We start from the raw sequence: 23,057 nt of genomic DNA on the forward strand, positions 1-23,057 counted from the left end.
CCGTTGGCCGTGGAACACTCTTTGCTGCCTGTTGTGGAGTGAACATGGGAGGGCTCAGGCAGCAGACCCTTCCTCGGGAAGGGGTTTTGAGAGCTACAGGTAAGTGAAGAGGCCCGGATCTGCAGAATGCAAGATTCTTAGGCAGGCTGATATGGTGGGAGGCAGGTGTGGGCACCTCCTGGTCCCGAGTTCCTGGAAAGTCGAAGAGTGAAAAGTGTTCCTCTCGCACTGAGCCTGGCTCAGCTGGCTGCCGCTTTCGCGCAGAAGAGCCCCGTCTGCCCACTGCATGTTGGGGCAGGCCCATGGCTGAGTACTTTAATCTTCCATGTTGCCATCCCATAATCATCTGAGTTAAGCCCCACATTTCATTTAAATGAAATACAAGTGCCACATTATAACTGAAGCGTAGAACACATCAGTTTAAAACCTGTGAAGTTGAACACGGTTGTGTATGCCCGACAAAATCAAGGAGTCCACCCTCTCCTCTGACAGTTCAGTCCTCTTTCAAGCATCCTTATTGTTAGGCAACCCGTTTGTCCCTCCCAGCCCTTCCTTCACCCTCTCACAACCCCTTGAGTTGTGTGCCTCAGCACGGAGCCTTAGGATCACTAAGAGACAGTGACAGAAGGGAGGGGATGATGGTCGTCTCCATGTTGTCTGAATATATTCACACACATATGCACCACTTACTTTCTATTCCAACAGTTTGAAGACCTGAATCAACAAGTGGCTCAACTCGGTGGCAAGCAAGCGGAACTTCAGGCAGCCATTCTCCGTCTTGAAGAGGAGAAGCATGTGCTCGAGGCCACCCTTCAGTCAGAAAGGGGAAGCTTTGAAGCAGAGAAGCTCCAGCTCACAGGCCTCCTTACGGATCTGCAGAATTCTCTCTCCGAGATCTCTCGGGCCAAGGAGAAGCTGGAGCAGGACCTGCAGGCACAAGACACCTGCCTAATGGCTCAGGTCAATGCCCTGACCGCCAAGATCACAAACCTGACCGGCTGCCTTCAGCAGAAGGATGAGGAACTTCTTGCTTTGCACCGGCAGGTGGAAGCCGAGCGGTTGCAGAAAAGCCAGTTGGCAGAAGACATGCAAAAAAAGGAGCAAGTGTCAAGTGCAGCCTTTCAAGAGCTGACCCTCCAGGTCAACCAGCTAAATAATGCCCTGAAGCAGAGTGGTGAGAAGCTGGCACAAGTGGAAGTGGCTGGTCAGGAAGAGTACAACAGGGTGGCCCAGGAAAAGGAGCTGGCCCTGAGGCAGCTCCAGCAGAAGGAGACCGAGCTCTCTGCCCTGACTGAGCATCTGAAGTCTCTGGAGCAAGCTCACAGCACCTCTGCTACAGAGGCTCAGAGGGAGAAGACTGAACTCAGCCAGAAGGTCCAGGAACTGGATGCCAGAATTTTGGCCCTCACTGCTCAATGCCAGCAAAATGAGGCCCAAGTGGGAGCCATACCAGCACTAAAGAACCAGTTGAGAGAGGCCCAACAGAAACTCGCTGAGAAGGAGAAGCTGGCCAAGGAGAACACCCGTCTCCAGGAGCGGCTGCTGATCCTGGAGGAGTCTGTCCGCAACACGGAAGGCATCTTGGAGGACGAGAAGAGGAGGGCAGCAGAGTCTCTGGAGAGCAATCTGCGGCGGATCGCGGAGCTGGACGAGCAGATCCAGGAACTGACCAAGCACCGGGACCAGGCTGTGCAGGAAATGGAAGAGGAGAAGGCCAGGAGGCAAGTTTTGGAGGCACACGTGCAGCTCCTGCAAGAGGAATCCAGGATCAAAGTGGAGGAGCTTCAGAAGCAACTGATGGCCTTGTCCTCTCCTGCTGAAGGAGAGAGAGGAGACTGTGTGAAGCTGGAGGAGAAGGTCCGATGCCTCAGCACGGAGCGGGAGCAGGCCGAGCAAAAGCTGAAGGCTGAGCAGGAGAAGGGAGCCATGCTGGAAGCCCAGATAAAGCATCTGAACGCCAAACACAAAGAAACCCTGGCTCAGCTCCAAGCTGAGATGTCTCGTTCTGCTTCCCAGGTCAAGGAGAAAGAGGAGGCAGAGAAGAAGCTGAAGGCTGGATTTGCTTCTTTGCAGGAGGAGCTGGCAGCCGCTCGCCAGAAGGCCACTGAGAGCCTGGCACAAGCCAAAAAGGATGAGCACAAGGCAGCCCAGGCCCTTGAAGCAGCCAACCGAGAGCTGGCCGAGGAGAGACACAGAAGATCAGAGTTGGAGGCCAGAGTGAAGCAGCTGGGAGAGCAGAGCCACAAAGATTGGGCCGCAGCAGAGTCAAATGTGTCCAACGTTAGGTCCACCCTGAAGGAGAAAGAGAAGGAAGTGGAACAGCTCTCTAGCCAGGTGAAGTCACTGAGAGCCAAGCTAGAGGAGGCCACCCAGCAGCAGAAACGCGAGCTAGCTCGCTGTGAGGAAGAAGCAAAGCGACTGGCGGCTGAGAAGGAGCAAGCCACAGCTGAGCTGGCTGCTGAGAAGGCCGGCAAGACTGCCCTGGAGGTGCAGCTGCAGAACATCACCAATGAGCACCGGGTGGAGGTCTCTGGTCTCCAGGAAGAGGTGACCAGAGCCCAGGACCTGCTGGGGGAGAAAGAGCGGGAGCTGGAAGAGCTGCGCCTGAAGAACGTCTCCCGCAGCGAGGAGCTGAGGGACCTCCAGAAGACAGTCAGCAAGCTGAAGGGCGAGCTGGCCGCAGTGGAGGCTCTGAAGGAGAGGGAAGCCAAAATGGAGAATGAGCTGCAGGGCTTCCTGGAAGTCACCAGGACTCAGGAGGCCGAGATGGACAGCCTGAAATCCACGATTCAGTCCAGGGACCTTTTGCTCAAGAACCTGGAGGAGGAGAAACGCCACTTGGAGCGGGAGCGGGCTTCTAGTCGGGAGAACCACGAGAAGCAGCTGAAGGAGTGCGAGGCCCTCCGCGGCCAGGTGGGGAAGCTGGAACGGCAGTGCCGAGAGCAGCAGAGCACCCTGGCCAGGCTGGAGAAGGTGGTGGCTGCCTCGGAGCAACAGCAGCAAACCGAGGCGGAGGCCTTAAAGCAGGACATAGCACAGCACAAGCAGAGAGCCTCTGAGCTGGAGAAGCTTCTGGAAGCTTCCAGGTCCACCCAGGAGGTCACGGTTGAGAAACTGAAGAGGGAACTACTTGAAAAGGGAGAACAGCTGGCCCAGAGCCGAGAGGCGGTTGCAAGAGCAGAGAAGGAGCTGGCTTCTCTGCGCGCGTCGGCTCAGGAGAAGGGCAGGTCGGAAGAGAGCTGGAAGGAGGAAATGTCACGCTGCCGCCAAGAGGCCGAGAGGAAGGCCAGCATCATTGGCAGCCTGGAGCAGGAGATGTCCATCATGCACAGGCAGCTGCTGGAGAAGGAAGCCGAGAGCAAGGACCTCAGGCGGCTGGTCATGGCGGAGTCGGAGAAGAGCAAGAAGCTGGAGGAGAGGCTGCGGCTCCTCCAGTCCGAGATGGCCACTGCGGCTTCTCGAGCGGTGGAGAGATGCTCGGCCATGAAAGTGGAAGCCCAGACCTTCCAGGAGCAGGCGGAAAAAATGAGGGTTTCCGTGGAGGCCATGAAGAAGGAGCTGAACGTCTGCTCCAAGCGGGAGGAGGATCTCTGCAAAGAGCTGAAGTCCTGGCAGGAGAAGGTCTTCCAGAAGGACCAGCTCCTCTCCTCCCGGCAACAGGAGCTTGTGAACGCCCAGGCCTTGATTGGGGAGCTGATGCCCATCAAGGGTCTCTACCAGCAGCTACAGGTGGAGCAGGCCTCCCAAGAGAGCAAGCACCGGGAGGAGGCGGAACAGATGCAGAAGGCGGCAGGGGTCCTGCAGGCAGAGCTGGCCCGAGCCAAACTGGAGCTCTCTGAGCTGCTGTCCCTCAAGGAGAGGTGCCTCGAGCAAGAACGCGCCGTCCAGCAGCTGCAGGTGGAGAACGGGAGCTACGCGGAGCGCCTGGCCACGCTCCAGCGGGCCCACGCTCAGCTGGCCGAGGAGAACCGGGTGCTCAGCGAAAGGTCCAGCCATGGGCTGCAGCGCCTGGATGTGGAGCTGGCCCAGGCCAAGCAGAAGTACGCCCAGGAGCTGGAGGCAGCTAAGGCAGACTCTGAGAAACTGGTGGCAGTGAGCCAGCGGGAGGCCGAGGAGGCCCAGAAGAAGCTGGAGGCCGTGACCAGCAAGTACGAGGAGGCCAAGCAGAAGCTGCTGGTGCAGGTAAGGCCGTCCCTTCCCACCCATCTGGCTAGCTGTGGCTTAACTGGACATGGAGGGAGAAGGGAGGTAGAGTGCACTTCCTAGGGAATGGAGAATTTGGCCGGGGGTGTGTGTGTGGAGGTTCCTGCTGTTTTTCTCCTCAGAAAGACGTTTCTGAGCTAGGTAGTGAAGCGGCCTCCCTGTCGGCTTCCCTCTGCCAACCCGGATTGCCCAAGGGATCTGTTCTGCCCAACCAGCCGACTGTGGCCTTCCATCTGGCTCACCAGCGCTGCTGCAATGGACTTAAGGCAGCAGGACCCTCAGAGTGGTGGGAGCGTCCTGGTCAGAGTTTGGTCGAGCCAGCGGGGATCTGGGGGTGCATTCCACCAGCCCCATTCCACCTCCTGCCTTCTGTATCGACCGGCAGCGCAGCAGAGCGGAGGGAGGGTGTATGTTTTCCTCAGGGCAGCAGAGCCGTCTGTGTGTGTTCTGGGTGACGGCTGGGCATCGGGGCTGAGGGCTTTCCTTGGCAGCGGCTGTTTTTCCAGCCTCGCTGATCCTGTTTCCTTGGGATCAGGGGGCGGAAGGGGTTTGGCCCTCTGGCCAGAGCCCCCCTTGTCAACCTGATGGGAGCAGAGGGTACATATATCCTGCCAGCTGCAGGAGCGCAGAGAGTCTCTGGCCTTTGAGTGTGGGTCAGGGCACTCGGTGGTGGCAAATTGAACTTCTGAAAGGGTCGGGCACCCAAGTCAATGAAGGGGGATCCTGGCCTTGGGGCTGGATGGGATTACAAGACTCCTCTTCGCTCCTGCCCAGGTGAGCGGCCTAGAAGCAGCCGCGCTGTTTCTGCATGACAGCTCTGTGGTTGTGTAGCCTCTTCCTGCCCACCAGGAAGGGGCCCAACCTAAGAGCTGCTTAAATGAATGGGAGCCTTTTTTTTTCCCATGGGAAGGAAGGAGAGCTCAGGAAGCCGGCTCCCATTCTAGGCCTACCATGGCCCCTGCCTTCCGTGCTGCAGGCTCTCCAGCTGCTCTTGAGTAGAGGTGTGTTCACATCTGCCTTCCCTGCTTCCTCCCCCCCACCCCCTCCCCCTCCCCGATCCTGCAGGTGGAGCAGCTAGAGGTATATCAGAAAGAGCAAGCTAAGCAGGTAATGCATGCCAGGGGTCAGCTGCTTAAGCGATGACAGTGCATGCCCTTAGCTGCTGCTGCTGCTGCTACTGCTGCTGCTTCCCTCCATCGTGGCTGCCTTCTCCTGTTGTGAACTGTTTGCTGTGGGGCATTGCAGAGGACAGGCCTGGAGCGCATGGGGTAGCTCCCAGCAGTGAGGCTGCCACCGGCCTTGTTTGGGGGTTGTCTGATAAGACAGGCTCCACAGTCTCTTATCTAAACACTGCACCTTTTGCCCAGATGCCTCCTCACACAGGTCAGCAAAACTTTTCTTCTCTTATTCAGAAAAATAAACAAATAATTGGCAAGAGTGGAGGGGCGGGACTGGCGAACCCAGTCCTCCAATCCAGAGGCATGCACACAGGTTGGCCTGTGCCGTCCGGAGTTGTCTTGCACACCGAAGGAACAGGCAAAGAGAGCCGGGCCAGAGGAGATGCCTTGGATATGGCGCTTGGAAAAGTTAGTGTTGGCCGTGCTGCCTGGCAGGCCTGCAGGTTTTTTTAAAAGTACCTTTCCAGCCTTTCTGTATGATCCTTCTAGTAGGTTTCCCCAACGGTACAAGGAGCCCCGGGGGCTGGCAGAAGGGATTCACACTGTTGCTGTGGGTTAAGCTGTGCACCCTTCTGAGCTGCAGAAGCGCCTGCCAGTCTGGTCCGGAGGAGACGAGCGGTCGGAAGGGCTTCACGTCTTCCTGTGGCTGCTTCCTTTAAAAGTGTCTCCCTTTCCTCTGCCAGCACAGGAACCGTCTTGTGTGACTCGGGGTCAGCCTCTTTCTAGGCAGGGGTCCCTGCCAACCTTGAGAAGCAGCTGGGCAGGACTGACGGAGACCTCCTGCCTGAGGTGGCCCTTGTGTGGCCTCTGGGCTCTTGTGCAGCAGCTGCAGGTTCTCCTCTGGGCTGGGTGGTTTTGCCCCATCCTGCTTGTGGGGCCACTTTTACTTGAAGCACTGAAGGGATGTGCCTTTGGAGGAGGGGCCCGTCTGGCCCCTGAGAGAGAGGGTCATCCTTATGGATTGGGAGGCGAGCAGTGTCCCTTTGCCAGTAGCAGCGAATCTGTTCAACAAAGGTAGGGGCCCCTTTGGAGACAGACATGTTTCTGTGGCAGGACCGGGCATGTACAGTGGTTAACTGTGTGTGCATGGATTGATGGCTTGGAGGACAGGTGGGTTCCTGGAGAAGAAGGGTGCTCTGTGTGTGTGCGCGCGCACGCGTGTGTGTGTTGCTGATCGATTCACAGCACCAAAGCCCAGTGTGGTCAAAATACCTCTTCAATGTTCTGTTTGTATCCTGGTTTCCTGAGTTCTGTTTCTGGTTTAAGGATGAAAAGTCATGGAGATCTTAGAATAAAGGAGACTGTAGCAGAGTGGCCTGGTGCTTGGCTATTTAGGGTTGAGGGAGAAGTTCAGTTAAGATAGATGTTGCCACAAATGAATGAGAAAGTGGCCCTCCTTGCTTTCTACCCGCTTAAGCTCTGGACTCTTGCTCTTCCTTTGCCTGCTCCACCCCCACCCCAAACTCTCTGAGGTGTGAGGATAAACGGTCAGCCAAACCATGCTGTCCTAAGCCAGCTCAACATCTAGCGCTTATGGGCACTTAAAGCGAATTTCTCTGCTGCCTAAAATTGGAAGTGTACGACTTCAAGAGAAAATGAGCTTCAGCTGCCGCTGTCTGAAGCTAGTTCCTTTCAAGACTTGGTTGAGTCTAATCTTGAAAGTACCTTTAGATGTCACTCTGATGCGCGAGAGGCAAACAGTGAACAATGGAGACTCTGTTTTAAGGCTTCAGGAAGAACCGGCGTTAGGAAACCCCTCTCTTGCCTCAGATTTGTATTTTGTCGCAGCTTAAGGAATACTTGCTTTTGCAGCCTCACAACATTTCTCAACTCTCTTGCTGGAGGAAAGCTCTTCATCCCATCGGGGAGAGGCTAACTACTCGCTTGCAGCCTTTCTGTTTCTGACAGCCACTAACCAGCCATCTTTACTGTCAGGCAGTGTGTCGTTCGCATGGAGGGGTGCCGCTGTGGCTCTGCATGTGGATCCTTTCTCGCTGATTCCGCAGGTGGGCGGTGTGGGCGAGGGCTTCTCGGGATGCGTCGGCTGCACGGATGGAAGCTTGTGGGTGAATTGTAGGCACAGTAACTTTGGGAAGGTTCTTCCCGGGGTGCCCCGACAGGGCTTCCATATATTTTTTGTGTCTCTGTGGTAAATGAGGAATCCATAGTCTTTGGGGTCTCAACTTGGGGTACAGACTGCAGGAAGAAGCTTGAAAATCCCCTAAAGACCAAGGGTGGAGGGGCTAAGCAGGTATTACTGGGGGTTAAGCATCTCAAGGCTGTAGGTTGCTCTGCCTCCCCCTAGCCGTGCATTTCCTCGTCCAGGGAGAGATGTGTTTGGACCTTCCTTAGCGGGGGCAGGCAGGGGCGTGGAGAGCTGTTTCACACTTTGAGGGGCCAGACCGTGCCAGGGAATGCAGGTTACGGCAGCAACCAGCCTCTTCCCACTGGCAAACTAGAACTTGGAGATGAAGTCACAGAGGGAAACGGGGGGGGGGGAGGTTGTATCCAGAGTTTTTAACTTTCATGGAATGCCCTGGAATTAATTATACAGAGAACCTCCTCAGGCTGAGCTAGTCTCTTTTCTCAGGCTGGGCTGGATGAGATGGTGGAGTGGCAGTGGCCGATTCAAGTGAGATGGGTTGGGGTTGGAATGACTCCTTTTTCCCCCTCCCTCCGCTTCCTCATCTCCAGGTAGATGAACTAAAGCAAAAGCTGGCTCAGCAAGAGAAGGCCGTCCAGACTCAGCAGCAGAAGGCTCAGGTAAGCTCTGGGGAATGGGTCTGGAGGGGGAACTCAGCAGAGCAGGTGAAGCTCCCAGAGGATGCTTGGACACACATACCCCACCGCCCTCTTGGAGTGAAAGACCCAGGAGACTGAAGTACAGTACCTCTCTTGGGTCATGGAGCTCCCTTTGCCTAGTCTGTCTGTCTGTCTGTCTGTCTCTCTCTCTCTCTCTCTCTCTCTCACACACACACACACACACACACACACACACACGGGACTAATGTGTGTTTCAGTAGGAGGGTAAGGATAGAAGCAGGAGGGGAATCCTTGTAAGTTACTTTAGCGATTGCGAACTCCCATGGTTTGAGCTTCTGAGCAAGGGCCAAATTCCAGCTGTGAAGGCAGCTGGCCCCAGAGTGGCAGGTAAGAGGCCTATGCTGGCTCCCGGAAGGCAGTTAGACGGAAGTTGGATGTCAGGAAAGTCGTTGGTTGTAGAGACAGGGCTCCAAATCCACCCTCTGACAGAAGAATAAAACAGTGGGGTATCCTCTCAGAAGGGGGTCAGGGAAGAGGCCCAGTGAGTTTTGCAGACAGCAGCTATGGGGCCACCATTAGCACTGCCACCTCTGGGACCGGTCTCTTCTGGGATTTTGCTCTGCCGTGAGCTGTCTCAGATTTCGCCAACAGGGAGTCTGAAGGTTGTGGGGGAGGTATAGGGTTGTCTGTTGGCGATGAGGATGGTTCCCTTGCAGGGCTTAGGGAATTGACCTTCATGGACAACAGCTCCAGAAATCTCTCCACCCATGGCTGTGCTGGCTGGAGGATCCTGGATGTTTTAGTCCCAAATAGTACATTTCCCCCTTGCATTCTCTTGCCACCACTCCATGGCATGATGCCTTCCTTCTGTGGGATTGGTGAATCTGGAGAAAAGGTACACTTTCCTGTGACATGCGCATACACACCAGCACTCTTCCCTTCCTTATCTCCTGCAGCAGCAAATACGGGGGGGGGGGGGGCAGAGGGAGGGCCTTGACCGCTTCTGTAAGTTGCATGTTGATGCTTCCCATGGGGGGGGTGAGGGGGAGAGCGATTGCTACCTTTCTCTCTGCCTACCTGAGGGGAGAGGGTGTCCTTTTATGGTCGGGAAGACTGGGTCACGCTCCTGGCTGCCAAAATGGGCCAGAGGAGGTACTCACACAGTGTCAGCGTGGAAAAGCCGGCATGCTGACGTTCCATCTTGGGATTGAGCTGTCCTTGGAGCGCTCTGTCTCTGAGGGAGAAAAAACTGCTTCTGGTTCACCCCTGATTTTCCAGTGGTTCATGCAGTCTTTGTGAATTCCCACTCCTACTCCAGGAGAGACGCGTTGTTCTCTTGCAGCTAGCTCCTTTGGCTTGGGTCAGCGTATATAGGCATGCTGTCCTACTAGCATAGGCTGGGCGGGGGGAGGACACTCTGCGGAACTCCCTCCCTCCAGCAGGGCCATTGTCTTGGGAGCAGAGCATCGCGTCAGAAGAGGTTCCTCCCTGGCAATGTGTGGAGATTCTGGCTCTCTCACCTTCAACAGGTGCGTGAAGAGGAGTTGCAGACCGCGGCTGGGCATCTGAAGGAGAAGATGGCTGAGCTGCAGGCTCAGCTTGCCCAGAAGGAGAAGGCCAGTGAGCATTACAAGGCCCAGGTAGGAATCCTCCAGCTGCCTCCCTCTCTGGGTGTGTTGGTGTGGGTGTGCTTTTGTATCGGGGGTACTTTCCACTCTTGTGTTTCTCATCATGTCCCAGACGTTTGACTGTGGCCTCTCCTTCTGTCCCCCGCAGATGGAGAAGGCCAAAACACATTACACTGCAAAGAAACAGGAGAATCAGGAGCTGCTGAAGAAGCTGAAGGGCCTGGAGCAGCTGGAGAAGGAGAACGCGGATCTGAAGGCCGATTCTGAACGGGTGGGGAAAGAGCTGCAGCAAACCCTCATGCAGGCCAAGGAGTCAGAGCTCAGCTGCAAGAACCTCGCCAGCCGGGTCCGCGCCTTGGAGGCCCAGGTATTGCGACCTGGGGGAGGGAGGGAGGGGCATGGCCACAGCCGCCACTGTTCCTTCTATTCCATACCCTGGCTTGTCGCCATTGGTGTGGCCAACAGAAAGAGAGGCCTCTGTCAGCCCATTCCTGAAGCTGGTGCAAGAGATACTCCCTTTAGACGCTTGGTCTAAATTAAGGAGGCTGAAGGGCAGGTGGCAAGCCCTTCCTCTGGCGCGCACACACACACACACAGAGGCCTTGTTCTGTGATTGAGAGCCTGCTGTGGGGAAGACTCTCCGCCCAGCCCTAGGTGCCCCTGGGGAGGCCGGGTTATGGGACAGGCCCCGGATGCAGCTCGGTGGGCTGCTGGTGGAACTTGGAACAGGGAGCAGTTTCATGGGCCACCCAGGAAAAGAAGGTGGGGAGAGGCCGGCGGTGCCCCGGCCTGAGTGAAAAGATCTCAAGGAGCAGAAGAGTTGGGAGAGGCCCCCTTTTTGCCAGAGGCCCCGAGGAGCCATCCCCATGCGCAGCAGGTCAGCATGGGAGGAGAGGGCACCCGCCTTCTACGGGTTGCATCTCTTAAGACGGAGGCAAACGACGACATGTTTCGGTGAGCAGGTCATCATGATGTTGCTGGTTGGCGGCAGCATCAGCAGCAGCATCATTGTGAAGTGGGAAAAGATCAGGTTTGACCATTTACTTGGCTGGTGATGGACAAGACCTCCATGTTCTCCAGAATGGTCCTGTTATTAGGATCCCTGCTCAGACCTTGCAGACTCAAGGGCATGGCATCCTCGATCAAGTCAAGCCATCATACATTCCGTCTTCCTCTTGTCCTCCTGCCTTCCACTTTTCCTGGTTTCCTTCTCTTTGCCAGTGAGTCTTGTCTTCTCATGATGTGCCCAGAGTGTGATTAGCCTCTGTTTGGTCACTTTCACTTCTAGAGAGAGTTAAGGCCTGATTTAATTCAGGAGCCACTTATTTTGTCCCTTTGGTGGTCTATATTCTGCTAATCACAATGTGTTCCTCCAGCACTACACGTGAAATAAATTTGCCTTTTTCCTTTCAACTTTCTTCCTTGTCCAGCTTTCCCTGATAAGCCTAGCCTTTCTTATTTTAATGGAGTAATTGTACACCTGTCTCAGAACTGAAAGTGGAAACCTTTGGCTGTTGGTAGAGCAGGCATGAAGGTAGCAGTGCCTAGAAAAATACATCCTGTAGACCGAGGAACAGTTAAGAATTCGGGCAGCTGGGGATCCTTGGCCTTAACCCACTTCAGAAGTGCAAACAAGGCCCAGCTATGTAAGGGTGTGTGTGTGTGGAGAAAGACTTGAGCATGGGTTTCTGTTGGCACGGAGCTCTCCCAGGTGTGGTTTGTGCCTGGCTGCCATCCTGTTCGTCACCCTTGTCCCAACCACGACGCAGGTGGAGTTTGCCGACCGGCAGCTGCGAGAGCAGGGCAAGTTCCAGGTGGCCAAGGACACATTGAAGAGCCGTGAGACCTACAGGCAGAGCCTGGCTGACCTCAGCACAGACAGCCTTGATCTGAGTACCAGCGATGAAGCACAGCCACTCAACTCCACCAGGTACGGGCTCGAGGGGAAGCGGGGGGGGGTGGGTGTCAGGAGGGAGGGATGTGCAGAGAGCAGAGCTCCCGATTCCGCATCGACTTCAAAGTGTTGATGCTTATGTATAAAGCCCTAAACGGTTTAGGGCCTCGATATTTGGCGGAACGCCTTCTACCACCACGATCTACCCGTGTCACTCGCGCGAGCCAGGAGGTGAGGCTGAGGAGCCTAACGCCGAGGGAGGCCCGGAAAGAAAAGACAAGAAATCGGGCCTTCTCGGCGGTGGCTCCTCGCCTCTGGAATAACCTTCCCCCTGATATTCGCGCGGCCCCCTCGCTGGGTATTTTCAAAAAGCAACTAAAAACACTGATGTTTCGGCAGGCCTTCCCCCCCCCCCCAGCTAATTCCTGACTCCTCTTTCCTTTTCTCCCCTCGTGTTTTATCCAATTGTTGAAAGTTCTCTCTTTGTAAAATGGTTTTTATTATTGTTGTCCCCTCTGTTGTGAGCCGCCTAGAGTGGTCAACCGACTAGATAGGCAGGATATAAATTAAATAAATAAATAAATAAATAAATAAATTAATGGCCCTTTGCCCTGACATCCTGGTTTTTCTTTGGACCAGGTGCTTGTCTAATACTTTTGGCCATACACAGCAGTCCTCCAGTCCTCAGGAAAACACAGGTGTTCCCCTTACCCAGCCTCCGAGGATAGCCAGAAGTCTTGAGTTGGACCTGCGGGCAGTAAAACATTTTCAGGGCTCTGATTCACAGCAGGAATGGGGGGGGGGCGTGAAAAGAGGTGAGCGGGTGTATAGCAGGTGGAGGCGAGCCAAACTCTTGGGAAAAGGCTGCTCTCATTCCTCATCCCCTTCTTGCTTCTCTCGGCTGCAGGAAGACGCGGCGTTCCCTTTCTGAGTCTGGGACCACGGAGTCGTCCAAGGCCTCCCATCCGCTGCCTCGTAAGATGGAGTCCCTGGAGAGTCTCTATTTCACACCCATTCCCACCCGCACCCGGTCCAAGCTGGAGAACAGTGTGGGCTCCGTGAGCGACGTTTCCTTCGAGTCAGGGCGGAAAAGCGTCTCCGGCCGCCGGCGCACCACACAGGTCATCAACATCACCATGACCAAAGTAATGTGGGGGCTGCCCTGGGAGGGAAGCAGAGGTTGGTGTCCAGCCGGAGGCCATCTGGCGGGTGCCCAGGGCCACGCCATGCACAGATTTTCCCTTCAGAAAGGGGAATCTGTGGCATGTTGGGGGCATTCGGAGAAAGAATCCCCGTGGCCCGGGCGTGGGGTCGAGCCTGGAGAAGGGCCATGTGACTGGTCATTTCCAAGGTCTCCTGCACCTGGCCAGGTCCTCAGTTGTACAGAAGGGACCGGGGACGAGCAGCCTCGTGTCTGTCTGCCGCGTGGTCACAGCTCCACCTGGGGCAGGGCGGCCTGTCGGTGGGGAAGAGGCCTCAGCTGGGGGCCCTCTTCCTTGTGCTCACCCTGCTTGTGTGCCTTTCCCACAGAAGCACACTGAGCCGGTGGCTCCCAGCAGTGCCAACGAGTCGTTCTTCAGCATAGAGTCCCCGGGGTCTCAGGCCAGCCACGAGACGGTCAAGACCCGCCTGCGCTCTGCCACTTCTGCCTCCACGTGCTCCCTCACCAGCCTCCCCTCTCAGGAATCTCTCCCTCGGCTGGGTGCCTCCTCCCCCAACGACGCTGCCAGCAACGCCACTTTGATGAGCCTGCCGGGCTATCGGCCTGCCACCCGCAGCTCCGCGAGACACTCGCAAGCGAGCATGGGTGAGTGCTGCCAATGGGTTCTGGCTGTGCACCTGCGGGTTCGGCTCAGGGTGCCTCTTCAAGAGCAAGGACACGTCGCCAGTGTTTCTTTCATGAGCAAAGTGGTCGAGAGGGTGGTGGCTGACTAGCTTCAGGCACATCTGGATGAAACGGATGCCCTGGATCCATTTCAGTCGGTCTTCAGGCCGTGCCACGGTAGAGACGGCATTAGTCGCCCTGTACGATGACTTGTTGAGGGAGGCTGACAGGGGCAAAATGTCTCTGTTGGTCCTCCTCGACATCTCGGTGGCCTTCGATACCGTCGACCACGGTATCCTCCTGGGGAGCCTCTCCGAGTTGGGTATCGGTGGCTTGGCTCTGGCCTGGTTTTGTTCCTTCTTGGAGGACCGCCCCCAGAGACTGCAGCTTGGGGAGAGTATTTCGGCCCCGTGGAGTCTCAAATGTGGGGTTCCACAGGGGTCGACTATCTCCCCAGTGCTGTTTAACATCTATATGAGGCCGCTGGGTGGGGTCATCAGGGGGTGTGGAGCGTCATGTCATCAATATGCTGATGACACCCAGCTCTACATCTCCTTTTCACCAACTGCAGGTGATGCCGTCCTGTCCCTTCAGTGCTGCCTGGGGGCCGTACTGCAATGGATTCAGGAGAATAGGCTGAGGCTGAACCCGGACAAGACGGAAGTTCTGAGGGTGGGTGGCCCTGTGGCTGGCGGCTTGGGTGACTCTCTCTCGTTTGGGGGTGTGTGACCCTGGCCACGAAGGGTCCGCAGCCTGGGGGTACACCTGGACCCGACGCTCACCATGGAAACACAGGTGTCGTCAGTAGTCCGCACCGCCTTTTTCCACCTTTGGCAGATTGCCCGGCTGTGACCTTACCTAGACACAGGGGCGCTCACTACCTTAGTACATGCGCTCGTAATCTCTAGATTAGACCACTGTAACACGCTCTACGTGGGGCTGCCTTTGAAGCTGACGCGGAAACTTCAGGTGGTGCAGAATGCAGTGGCCAGACTCCTTACTGGAGTGAGAAAATACCAACATATCTCTCCTACTCTGGCCATGCTGCACTGGCTGCCCATCCGTTTCCACATTGACTTCAAAGTGTTAATGTTTACATATAAGGCCCTAAACTGTTTAGGACCCCGATACTTGGCGGAACGCCTGCTCCCAACTAGATCTACTCGGATCACCCGCATGAGCCAGGAGGTGAGGCTGAGGAGCCTAACGCTGAGGGAGGCCCAGAAGGAAAGGACACGAAACCGGGCCTTCTCAGCGGTGGCTCCTCGTCTCTGGAATAACCTTCCTCCGGTTATTCGTGCGGCCCCTACGCTGGGCACTTTCGAGAGTCAACTAAAAACATGGTTGTATGTTCAGGCCCTCCCTCCTGTCAATATTTAATTCTTTCTTTATATTTTCTTTCATTTATGATTTGTTTTATTATTGTATGTGTTATGGACTGTTTGTAAAATTCTTATGTTTTATCGTATACACCTTATTGGAAGCCTCCCAGAGTGGTCGACCAGACCAGATGGGCAGGATATAAATCTAATTAATTAATTAAAGGACGCACCTTTGCTCTTCTGGAAAGCAGGCACGGCAGCCCCCCTTCTCCCCCCCCCACTGTGGCCTCCACCTAGCCAAACACTGTTGGGGGCCCCAGGAAGCCTGCCTTTGCAGCCCACTGTGAATTGGTTGTCCTGTGCAGTGGAGAGAGGCACCTAGGGCGATGCGGGTGCGAGGGTTTGGCCTTGCCCCCTAGAGGAGGACCAAGGCTGAGTCTCGTCTGCCTGTTTTTCTCCTTCCCAGGGCGCCGCAGCAGCAGCTTCTACACGGGAACGTGCCAGGATGAGCCTGAACCGCTGGATGACTGGAACCGCATTGCCGAGCTCCAGCAGCGCAACCGAGTGTGCCCCCCTCATTTGAAGACCTGCTACCCACTGGAGTCCAGGGTGAGAGCACAACACACGTGCACTGAGCCCCTTTCTAGGTTGGAACAAGCATCCCACAGTGACCAGATAGAGGTTTCCAGGGAATCTTAATGTAAAGGAGAAGCAGGGAGGGAAGAGAGTGACATTTGGGGGTAGTCAGCTGATCTGAGGCCTCTGATTCCTCAAGACCATCAGCATTCTTGCAATGACTGCAGTGGCATCTCATTGCCTGGACGTGTTACTTTTATTCAACCTTGGGGCTTTCGAGGCTGATGTTTAGCCTGTGAGAAACAATCAGTAACAAAGGCATTTTTAAAAATACACTGGGGGGGCTTCAAAGCAGCCTTTCTCCTTCCCATTCAAGGCGACTTCAGCCCAGTGGGATTTTTCATTATTCTGTGAGCATCATATCAAGCAAGCCTCCCCGGGATTTGGTTGTGATACAGCTGCTTTTCTCTCTGTTCAGGTTATCAGTTGTTTATAGAGGAATTTTCCAGTTTTGGTTGTGAATTAACCCTATGGATGTTGTAGGTTTTTCGGGCTGTTTGGCCATGTTCTGGAGCTTTTTCTTCCTAATGTTTCGCCAGTCTCTAGCTGGCATCTTCAGAGGATAGGAGTTAAAACTCTCTGTTCTGGTGTCGTGTGTGGGATAGCTGAGTATTTGTAGCTGTGGGATCAGCTTTTTGTCCTTTTCAGGAGATTGGGTGATTATGGTGATCAGGGTGTTTTTTGTTATGGGTGTATGGTTGTGACAAGGGGGGAGGTGATCTGTCACTGTGATTGATGGTTGTCGTTAGCTAGTCTTGTGTACAGTGATCACCGGTCTTTGTGGCTGGGTAGAGTTCATTGACCTTTTTGCAGGCTGTATTTTTCAGTGCTGAGAGCCAGGCTTTGTTGAGTTTTAGACTTTCTTCTTTTTGGTTGAAGCTGTGCTGATGTTTGTGGATTTCAGTGGCTTCCCTGTGCAGACTTAACATAATGATTGCTGGTATTGTCCAGTACTTCTGTGTTTTGAAATAGGATTTCATGCCCAGCTTGTTTCAGGTCATGTTCAGCTACTGCCAATTTTTCTGGTTGTTTTAGTCTGCAGTGTCTCTCATGTTCTTTGATTCTGGTGGGAATGCTGCGTTTTGTGGTTCCAATATATACCTGGCCACAACCAAGGTATTGGTATACCCCTGCAGTGGTGATGGGGTCCCTTTTGTCCTTTGCTGACCGTGACATTTGTTGAATTTTTGTGATGGGCCTGAATACTGTTTGTAGGTTGTGTTTTTTCAAAAGTTTCCGTGACCCCTTTGATATATGGCAGAAAATATTTGTGGGTGGCTGTTTTTCTTCTTCAGTTCGGTGTTGTTTTCTCGGTTTGATGGCTCTTGTAATTTCATTCTTGGAATAGCCATTTGCCTGTAGGGCCCACTTCAGATGGGTGAGTTCGGTGCTGAGAAATTGAGCTTCATAGTTCCGATTTGCACGGTCTATCAGTGTTTTGATTATGCCTCTTTTTTGACGTGGGTGGTGGTTGGAGTTTTTTGTGTAGGTACCAATCTGTGTGGGTGGGTTTTCTGTAGGCCTTGTGTCCCAGTAGGAGGTCAGTTTTGCGTATGACCATGATATCTAAGAAAGGGAGTTGGCCCTCTATTTCTTTTTCCATGGGGAATTGTATATTTGAGATGGTTTAGAAATTCTTCCAAGTTTTCTTCACTGTGTTGCGAAGGTGTCATCCACGTATCGGAACCAGACTGTGGGTGTGAAGGGTGCCGAAATCAGGGCCTGTTTTTTGAAATGGTCCATATAGAAGTTTGCCATAACCGGGCTGAGGGGGCTCCCCATGGCCACTCCATCTGTCCGTTCATAGAAGTCATTATCCCACTGAAAGTAGCTGTTCATTAGGCAGTTTTGGAAAAGGGTCTTGATGTCTTCTAGAAAGATCTGCTGGATGAGTGTCAGAGTGTCCTTTATCAGTACCTTGGTGAATTGGGATACTATGTCATAGTAGTAGCCCGAAAAACTTACAACAACCATCGGATCCTGACTGTGAAAGCCTTGGAGAATACAATCCACCCTGTGCGTAAACATTTCCCACTCGCTGCCAACCCATCCCAGGCCACAGTAGTCATGGAAGGACTGGTTGTCTTTGAGAATTAGGAACGGCAGAGTTACACCAGCCAGGGACGTCAAGCTTTATATACAGCTGTGCCCATCAGTTGGAATGCAAGAAGGGGATCAGTTGGTTTTCCGTCTCTCCCCCCCCCCTCCTGGTGCTGCTTCCTCACCTCCACTGGCTTGCCTCAGTCTTGGCCAAACCATTCCAAACAGGGCAGCCTCCCAAGCCGGCAGCATCCATGGGATAAGCTGACGAGGCTGTTGTGGGCGCTGGTTAAGTCTGTGCCCTGGGACCAGCCTTTCCACCCTAAGCCGTGTGGGCTGACCTGTCTGAGACTGAGAAGCTTCCCTGGGGGTGGGTGGCAGGCCTGGCTCGCCGTCTCTCTCCTGCATTCCTCTTTTTATGTGGAAGGCCCATTTCTAAAGAGACCCCCCCTCCTCCTCTTCCCTCTTTGCTTTGCAAGCCTTCCCAGTCACTCACAACCATCACAGACGAGGAGATGATGACTGGCGACCCGAAGGAGACCCTCCGGCGTGCCAGCATGCTGCCTTCTCAGATTGCCGAGGGCCCGACCACCCGCCGCAGCACCCTCAGTTCCACTTGGGCAGCAGGAGGGGTTGCCACCCGACAGCAGAGGAAGCGCCTCTCAGATGAATCCCAGCACGGCCCCGGGACCCCCGAGGTGGGCAGCTCTGTGGTGTTTTGAAGACGCCCGGCAGCGCGAGGGGGAAGGCTCTGAGACGCATCACGGATCGGCTTGGGGTGGCTGGGGCGAACATACCTGTGTCCTGTCAGTGGTAGCTCCGTTTGGCTGACTTCTTCTTGTGAGGAGCCAGATGCTGCTCTTTCCCCCATTTGCTGCTCATCCTTCCGCTAAATGCATGCCCAGCTTTTGGATCATTGGGGCAATCCACAAAGCCAGCACAAAGCCATAGAGAGGTCCCACAAAGCCATAGAGAGGTCCCATCTTGGCAGTGGTCCCGTCAGAAGACTTCTGTAGGGCTTGGAAGGAGAAAAGATGACCTTCCCTCAAAGGGGCAGGCATTGCAGGAGGCCTCTTGCATCTCCTGGTGTTGACATGTTTCTGACTTGGGGCGGCCATCCTGAGAAAGGAGCCTTTCCCTTCTGTGTTCCAGCCTTGCTTCTTCTTGGTTTTCTCCCTCTCCGCGGCCCCTGAAGGTTTGGTGGGGGTGGGGGCAGGGCTGCTTGTGTTCTTGGAGCGGCTGCTCTCCTTGGACCACAGAGCTTTTGTCCAGGGGCGCAACCCCCCCCCCCCGAGTTCTTCTTCCAGACCCCAACCTCTTGTTTCCTCCCTCCAGTCCAAGAAATCTGCCAGCTGTTTCCCACGGCCACAGACCCCCAAAGGGCGGGCCGAGGAACGCAAGCACAGCGCCCACGCCGGAGGCAAGAAGGCCAAAGCCCCGGCAGCTGACAAACAGGTGAGAGGAGCGCACCGAGCCTGCCGTCCTCACCGGGGGCTCTGGGGCATCGGAAGCTTTGCCGAGTTAAAGCTGTCATGGTGCTGTGGGCAGGAGACCTCGGGAACGGCACGTAAAGGCATCATCACCTGGAGACAGGTTCGCTGAGCCTCAGCAGATGCCGTGAGGATGGGCTGTGCACCAGTAACCGTGTGCCCCTGGAGGGACAGTTTACAAACACACAGGGAACATTAGATGTTCAGGGGGTTCCCTCGCCTGGGGAGGCCGAGAGGGCGGAAGGGCTGAGGAAGCATCGAAACCCCCAAGTGATCCTTCCTCCTTTCCTCCTGCAGACAGACAGGCGCCAGTCACTGGCCTTCAGCATTCTGAATACACCGAAGAAACTGGGCAACAGCCTTCTGCGCCGTGGGGTGAACCGCAAAGTGACTCCGAAGAACTCGCCCCGAGGAGGGACCCGGAGATCCCCCAGGACATCTGTGTCTCCCAAGGGCAAGGTAGGGGTGTGGGAGTGGGCCTGCAAGGTGCCGTGGGCTGCGCTACGGGAACCCTGTCGTGCGTGCTGCAACCGACGGGTGCTAAGGGAATGCGTTCGGCTGTCCCTGCGCACAGGAGGAGGAGGAGGAGGAGGCGACTTCAGCACCTTCCCTCCCTTCCTCTTTCGATAAAGAAAGGGCCGCGTGTCTTAGAGTGCTTAGGTTACATACATCATCGTGAAACAGCCAAGAAATCATGGAAACTTAGCACTCATACTCCTTCCTATAAACACAGTGGCTGTTTGCCAGAAGAGCCAGTGAACAAACGCCACTGCTGGCAGGAGGAATCCCACAAGCTTCTGCAGACAGGGAGACAGCATGGATTAAGGGGGGGGGTTGCTTTTGGTCCAGGTTCGTGGCAAGGGCTGTTCAGAAGAGGCAAGGCTGCCTTTCCCCCAGGGTGCCGGGAATCTCCCCATCCCACCCTTTCATCCTTCTCAGCGTGAGCTTAGAGCGCCGGGAAGGGAAGACGCAGGCGGCTGCGTATGTCCTTCTTGTTTTTATGGACTCATCTCACTGAATCTGCCTGAATGTTCCCAGTGTAGTGCCATCGAAAAATAAAAACATAAAAGTCGAAGCTAAGTCCAGGAGGAGCTGACATCTTTCCCCGCTCCCCAAACTGAATCATGCACCTCCAAGAACCGTTTGTCTCAAAAATAATGCTCAGGCTTTCCATCTGTCCCGTTCTAAACATTAAACACAGCCTCTCTTCCCCCCCCACCACCCGTTTCATGTCATTGCATTTGTTTGTTTAATTAATTACTATATTAATAAATAAAACCGTTTGAGACAAACAGTTCTTGGAGGTGCATGATTCAGTTCGGGGAGAGGGGGGGAAGCTGTGAGCTCCTCCTGGGCTTTTCTTGGATTTTGTATGTGTTTTGAGTTTTCGATGCTGCTTTTCTTTCCATGAAGCCCCAAAATGGCTCACAGTGTATATAAAACAACAAATTAAGAAACCCAGTATAAAATATCTCATTTTAAAAAAACAAACACATATTAACAAACCAAAGTAAAGCACATGGTTTATCTATCATCCCATAGCACTTAAAGCACTCTCTGAGCGGTTTACAAGTTAATTATGCAGGGTACTTATTACGTCCTTATGCTAGCTAAGGGAGCCTCAGGCAGGCCCCAGGAGTGCAGAAATGGGGTGTCGGAAGGAGGTTTTGCCTGCTTCCTTGAGCACTTCGTGCCGTAAAGCGAGGCGGAGGCATCGGGTGGCAGGCTTTGGAGGCTCCTGCAGGTGGCCTCCTACCTTCCTTCTTACCTTCCTACCTACCTAGCACAATCCTCCGTAACGGTTTCTCAGGCCAGCCTCATGGAAGGAGTTGGGCGGGAGCTGCGGGAAGGCCCCCTCGTACCCGTGGCTGAGGCCGCCTCCTTGCTGTGGGGCTAGCAGAGGCGATTCCCCCGCCCCCAGATGCGGAGGATGTGCCCTGTGGGCATGAAGAGACTTCTTCCTCTGCCTGCCAGTGGGCCGCCCGACTCCCCAGCAGGAGCCCTACGGGGTGGCTCAGCTCTTGATGCTTATTTTTGTTTGTTCTGTTCTGTTCTCACAGGCAAACTCCAGGTCGCTGAGGAACACAAAGTTCTGACATGGTTTGTTCTGATGGAAAAGACCCCCATCTTCTGTGTCTCCCCAGAGGAAAGGGTGCAAGGTGCCAGCGCTGCCCTGCCTCTGCCACCAGCTAAGTTGCCAGCAACCGCACCACCTCCTGTCGTCTCCCCTTCCAGCTCTCCCCAGGAGTCAGAGGATGCCCATGTTTAAAAGAAGAAGAGGAAATTGTTAGGATGCCACTGGGTGCGGTGACACCTTATCTGTCCCCCTCCGCCCGCCTGCCCACCCGCCCGCATGCATGATCACCCTGTGTGTGAGGCAGCAAACCTGTTCAGATGGAGGAATGAGCAGGTGGAGGGGCGCGTTCCCCCTCCTCGATTGCAGTGTGTATGTGCTGGTTATTTTTGCTGGTGAAAGGGGGCAAACCCCCCAACCATTCCATGCTCCAGCCTTGAATCGGCCTCTGCTCAAACTGTCCAGATTCCGCAGTCCAGCCTCCCCAGGTAGCGGTGAGCCTCAGCGGGTGGCAGAAACGCCTGCCACACTGACCAAACCAAGAAGGGATTGGGGGCGGTGGGCGGGTGGATGGGGAGGTGTTCCTGCAGGAAGGGGAGGTTCTGCTTCCGTGCTGGCGCGTCCACCTCCCTCTGGCTTTAGGCTCTGTGGGGGCGACTCCTCCGCTTCCGAAGCTCAGCTTTCCACTTCTGGTCCCTTCTTGCTGGCTCAGGGAGCCTCGGGCAACCTGAGCCGCCGGCCCCACAGAGTACAGAAGAGCTCTTGGAGGCTGCCCAGCTGCTGCGCTGCCCCTCCCCGCTCCTGCCCCCTCCCCTCTCGTGTACATTCTTCCCTTTGCAAGAAGGTTCCGGGGGCAAAGCGGCCCCTTTCCAGACTCCTTGGTGGTTGGGGCCCCAGCCGTCCATCCAGAGCTGGAGAAGGGAAGGGTTCTGGCAGAGGCCCAAGAGCGTTCGCTGCGCCCCTTTGCCACCAGGAGCCTGAGGCCGGATCCCTGCAGGGCCCCGGAGCTTCTCCTGCACACGCTTCCCCACCACCTTCTTTGAGAGCTGGACTGGCTTTGCCCGAGGGGTGTGTGTGTGTGTGTGTGGCTTTTTCGCAGGACGGTAGTGGCTAGAGGATCTCCGAGTGGTTTTGGAAGGGGACAGAGGCGGACGTCTTAAAGACTTCTTTCTGATGGGGGTGAGTGGGCAGAAGGACCTACTTTGTTCAGGCTGGGCATACACCTCCCCTCCCTTTATTTTGCAGGCTTTCCATAGCTGTGTTGCTTTGTATTGTACTCTGTAGGCGCTGCGGTGGGGGAGCCTTCAGTGTGGTGTTCCTCTTGAAGGGAGGGAGCAAGGGCTTCATGGCTGTTGGAGGGGGAGTTTCCCCCCTTCCCCCAGGGCCTGGAAAGGACTGGCTGAAAGTGGGCGCTCCTCTTCCAGGGGAAGGGCCCACTCCAGGAGGAAGCTCCCCCTTGAAATGAACAAGAGCTCTTTGGAGCCACACTCTCAACCTAGCACGGCACTCCTTCATTTCAGTGGGGCTGGTGCGGGAGAGCATCCCACTCAGCATCACAACAGAGCAGTCCCCTCCTTCCGATCCATGTGGGGCTCTGTTCTCCCGTTTTCTGGAGGCCCCCAGAGACCAGCTGGCCGCCTCAGTGCCGCATCCTCCAGCATGTGGCAGGAAGGAAGCGGCAGAGCAAGCAGGAGGGACCTGCCTGGCAGGTGGGTTCTTTGCCTAGCTTTGGGGTCAGTACCAACGTGTGGAGTCGGTAAGGAGGTGGCCGGTGGTGGGGTTGGCTCCTTGAGTGAGTGGCCCTGGTGAGTTGGTTCCTGGGCTGGACGAAAGGGGGGGGGGACACGTCCTGAATTTGCCCTCCACTTGCAGCTCTCTAATATTCATTCGCCTTTGTAGAGAGATTAGAAATCAAATGTGTCATTTTAAATAATGTTTCTACTTGTAAATAAATGGTATTTTTCTCCCAACGGTGCATTGACTGTTTTTTCTCTGTGGTGCTCC

At 55.1% G+C, this 23,057-nt stretch overlaps 1 protein-coding gene across 4 annotated transcripts in view; it reads left to right on the forward strand.

Moving 5' to 3' along the window:
• NUMA1 (nuclear mitotic apparatus protein 1) overlaps positions 1–23,023 on the forward strand; it is an 85,538-nt gene extending 62,515 nt beyond the window's left edge. For 2 of the 4 annotated variants that reach the window (XM_072993371.2, XM_072993370.2), the window contains exons 14-26: positions 706–4,182; positions 5,269–5,310; positions 8,076–8,144; positions 9,674–9,784; positions 9,921–10,139; positions 11,542–11,702; positions 12,574–12,811; positions 13,197–13,473; positions 15,280–15,422; positions 17,969–18,187; positions 18,825–18,944; positions 19,277–19,438; positions 21,040–23,023. In XM_072993371.2, the coding sequence (XP_072849472.2) occupies positions 706–4,182; positions 5,269–5,310; positions 8,076–8,144; positions 9,674–9,784; positions 9,921–10,139; positions 11,542–11,702; positions 12,574–12,811; positions 13,197–13,473; positions 15,280–15,422; positions 17,969–18,187; positions 18,825–18,944; positions 19,277–19,438; positions 21,040–21,075 (5,274 nt within the window). In that variant the 3' untranslated portion in view covers positions 21,076–23,023. The remainder of the gene's footprint in view (positions 1–705; positions 4,183–5,268; positions 5,311–8,075; positions 8,145–9,673; positions 9,785–9,920; positions 10,140–11,541; positions 11,703–12,573; positions 12,812–13,196; positions 13,474–15,279; positions 15,423–17,968; positions 18,188–18,824; positions 18,945–19,276; positions 19,439–21,039) is intronic. The other 2 variants (XM_072993372.2, XM_072993373.2) reach the window with 2 other exon arrangements.
• Positions 23,024–23,057: the final 34 nt, after the last annotated feature.

The sequence above is a fragment of the Pogona vitticeps genome, chromosome 3, assembly GCF_051106095.1.
Source record: "Pogona vitticeps strain Pit_001003342236 chromosome 3, PviZW2.1, whole genome shotgun sequence".
NCBI classification, from domain to species: Eukaryota; Metazoa; Chordata; class Lepidosauria; order Squamata; family Agamidae; genus Pogona; species Pogona vitticeps.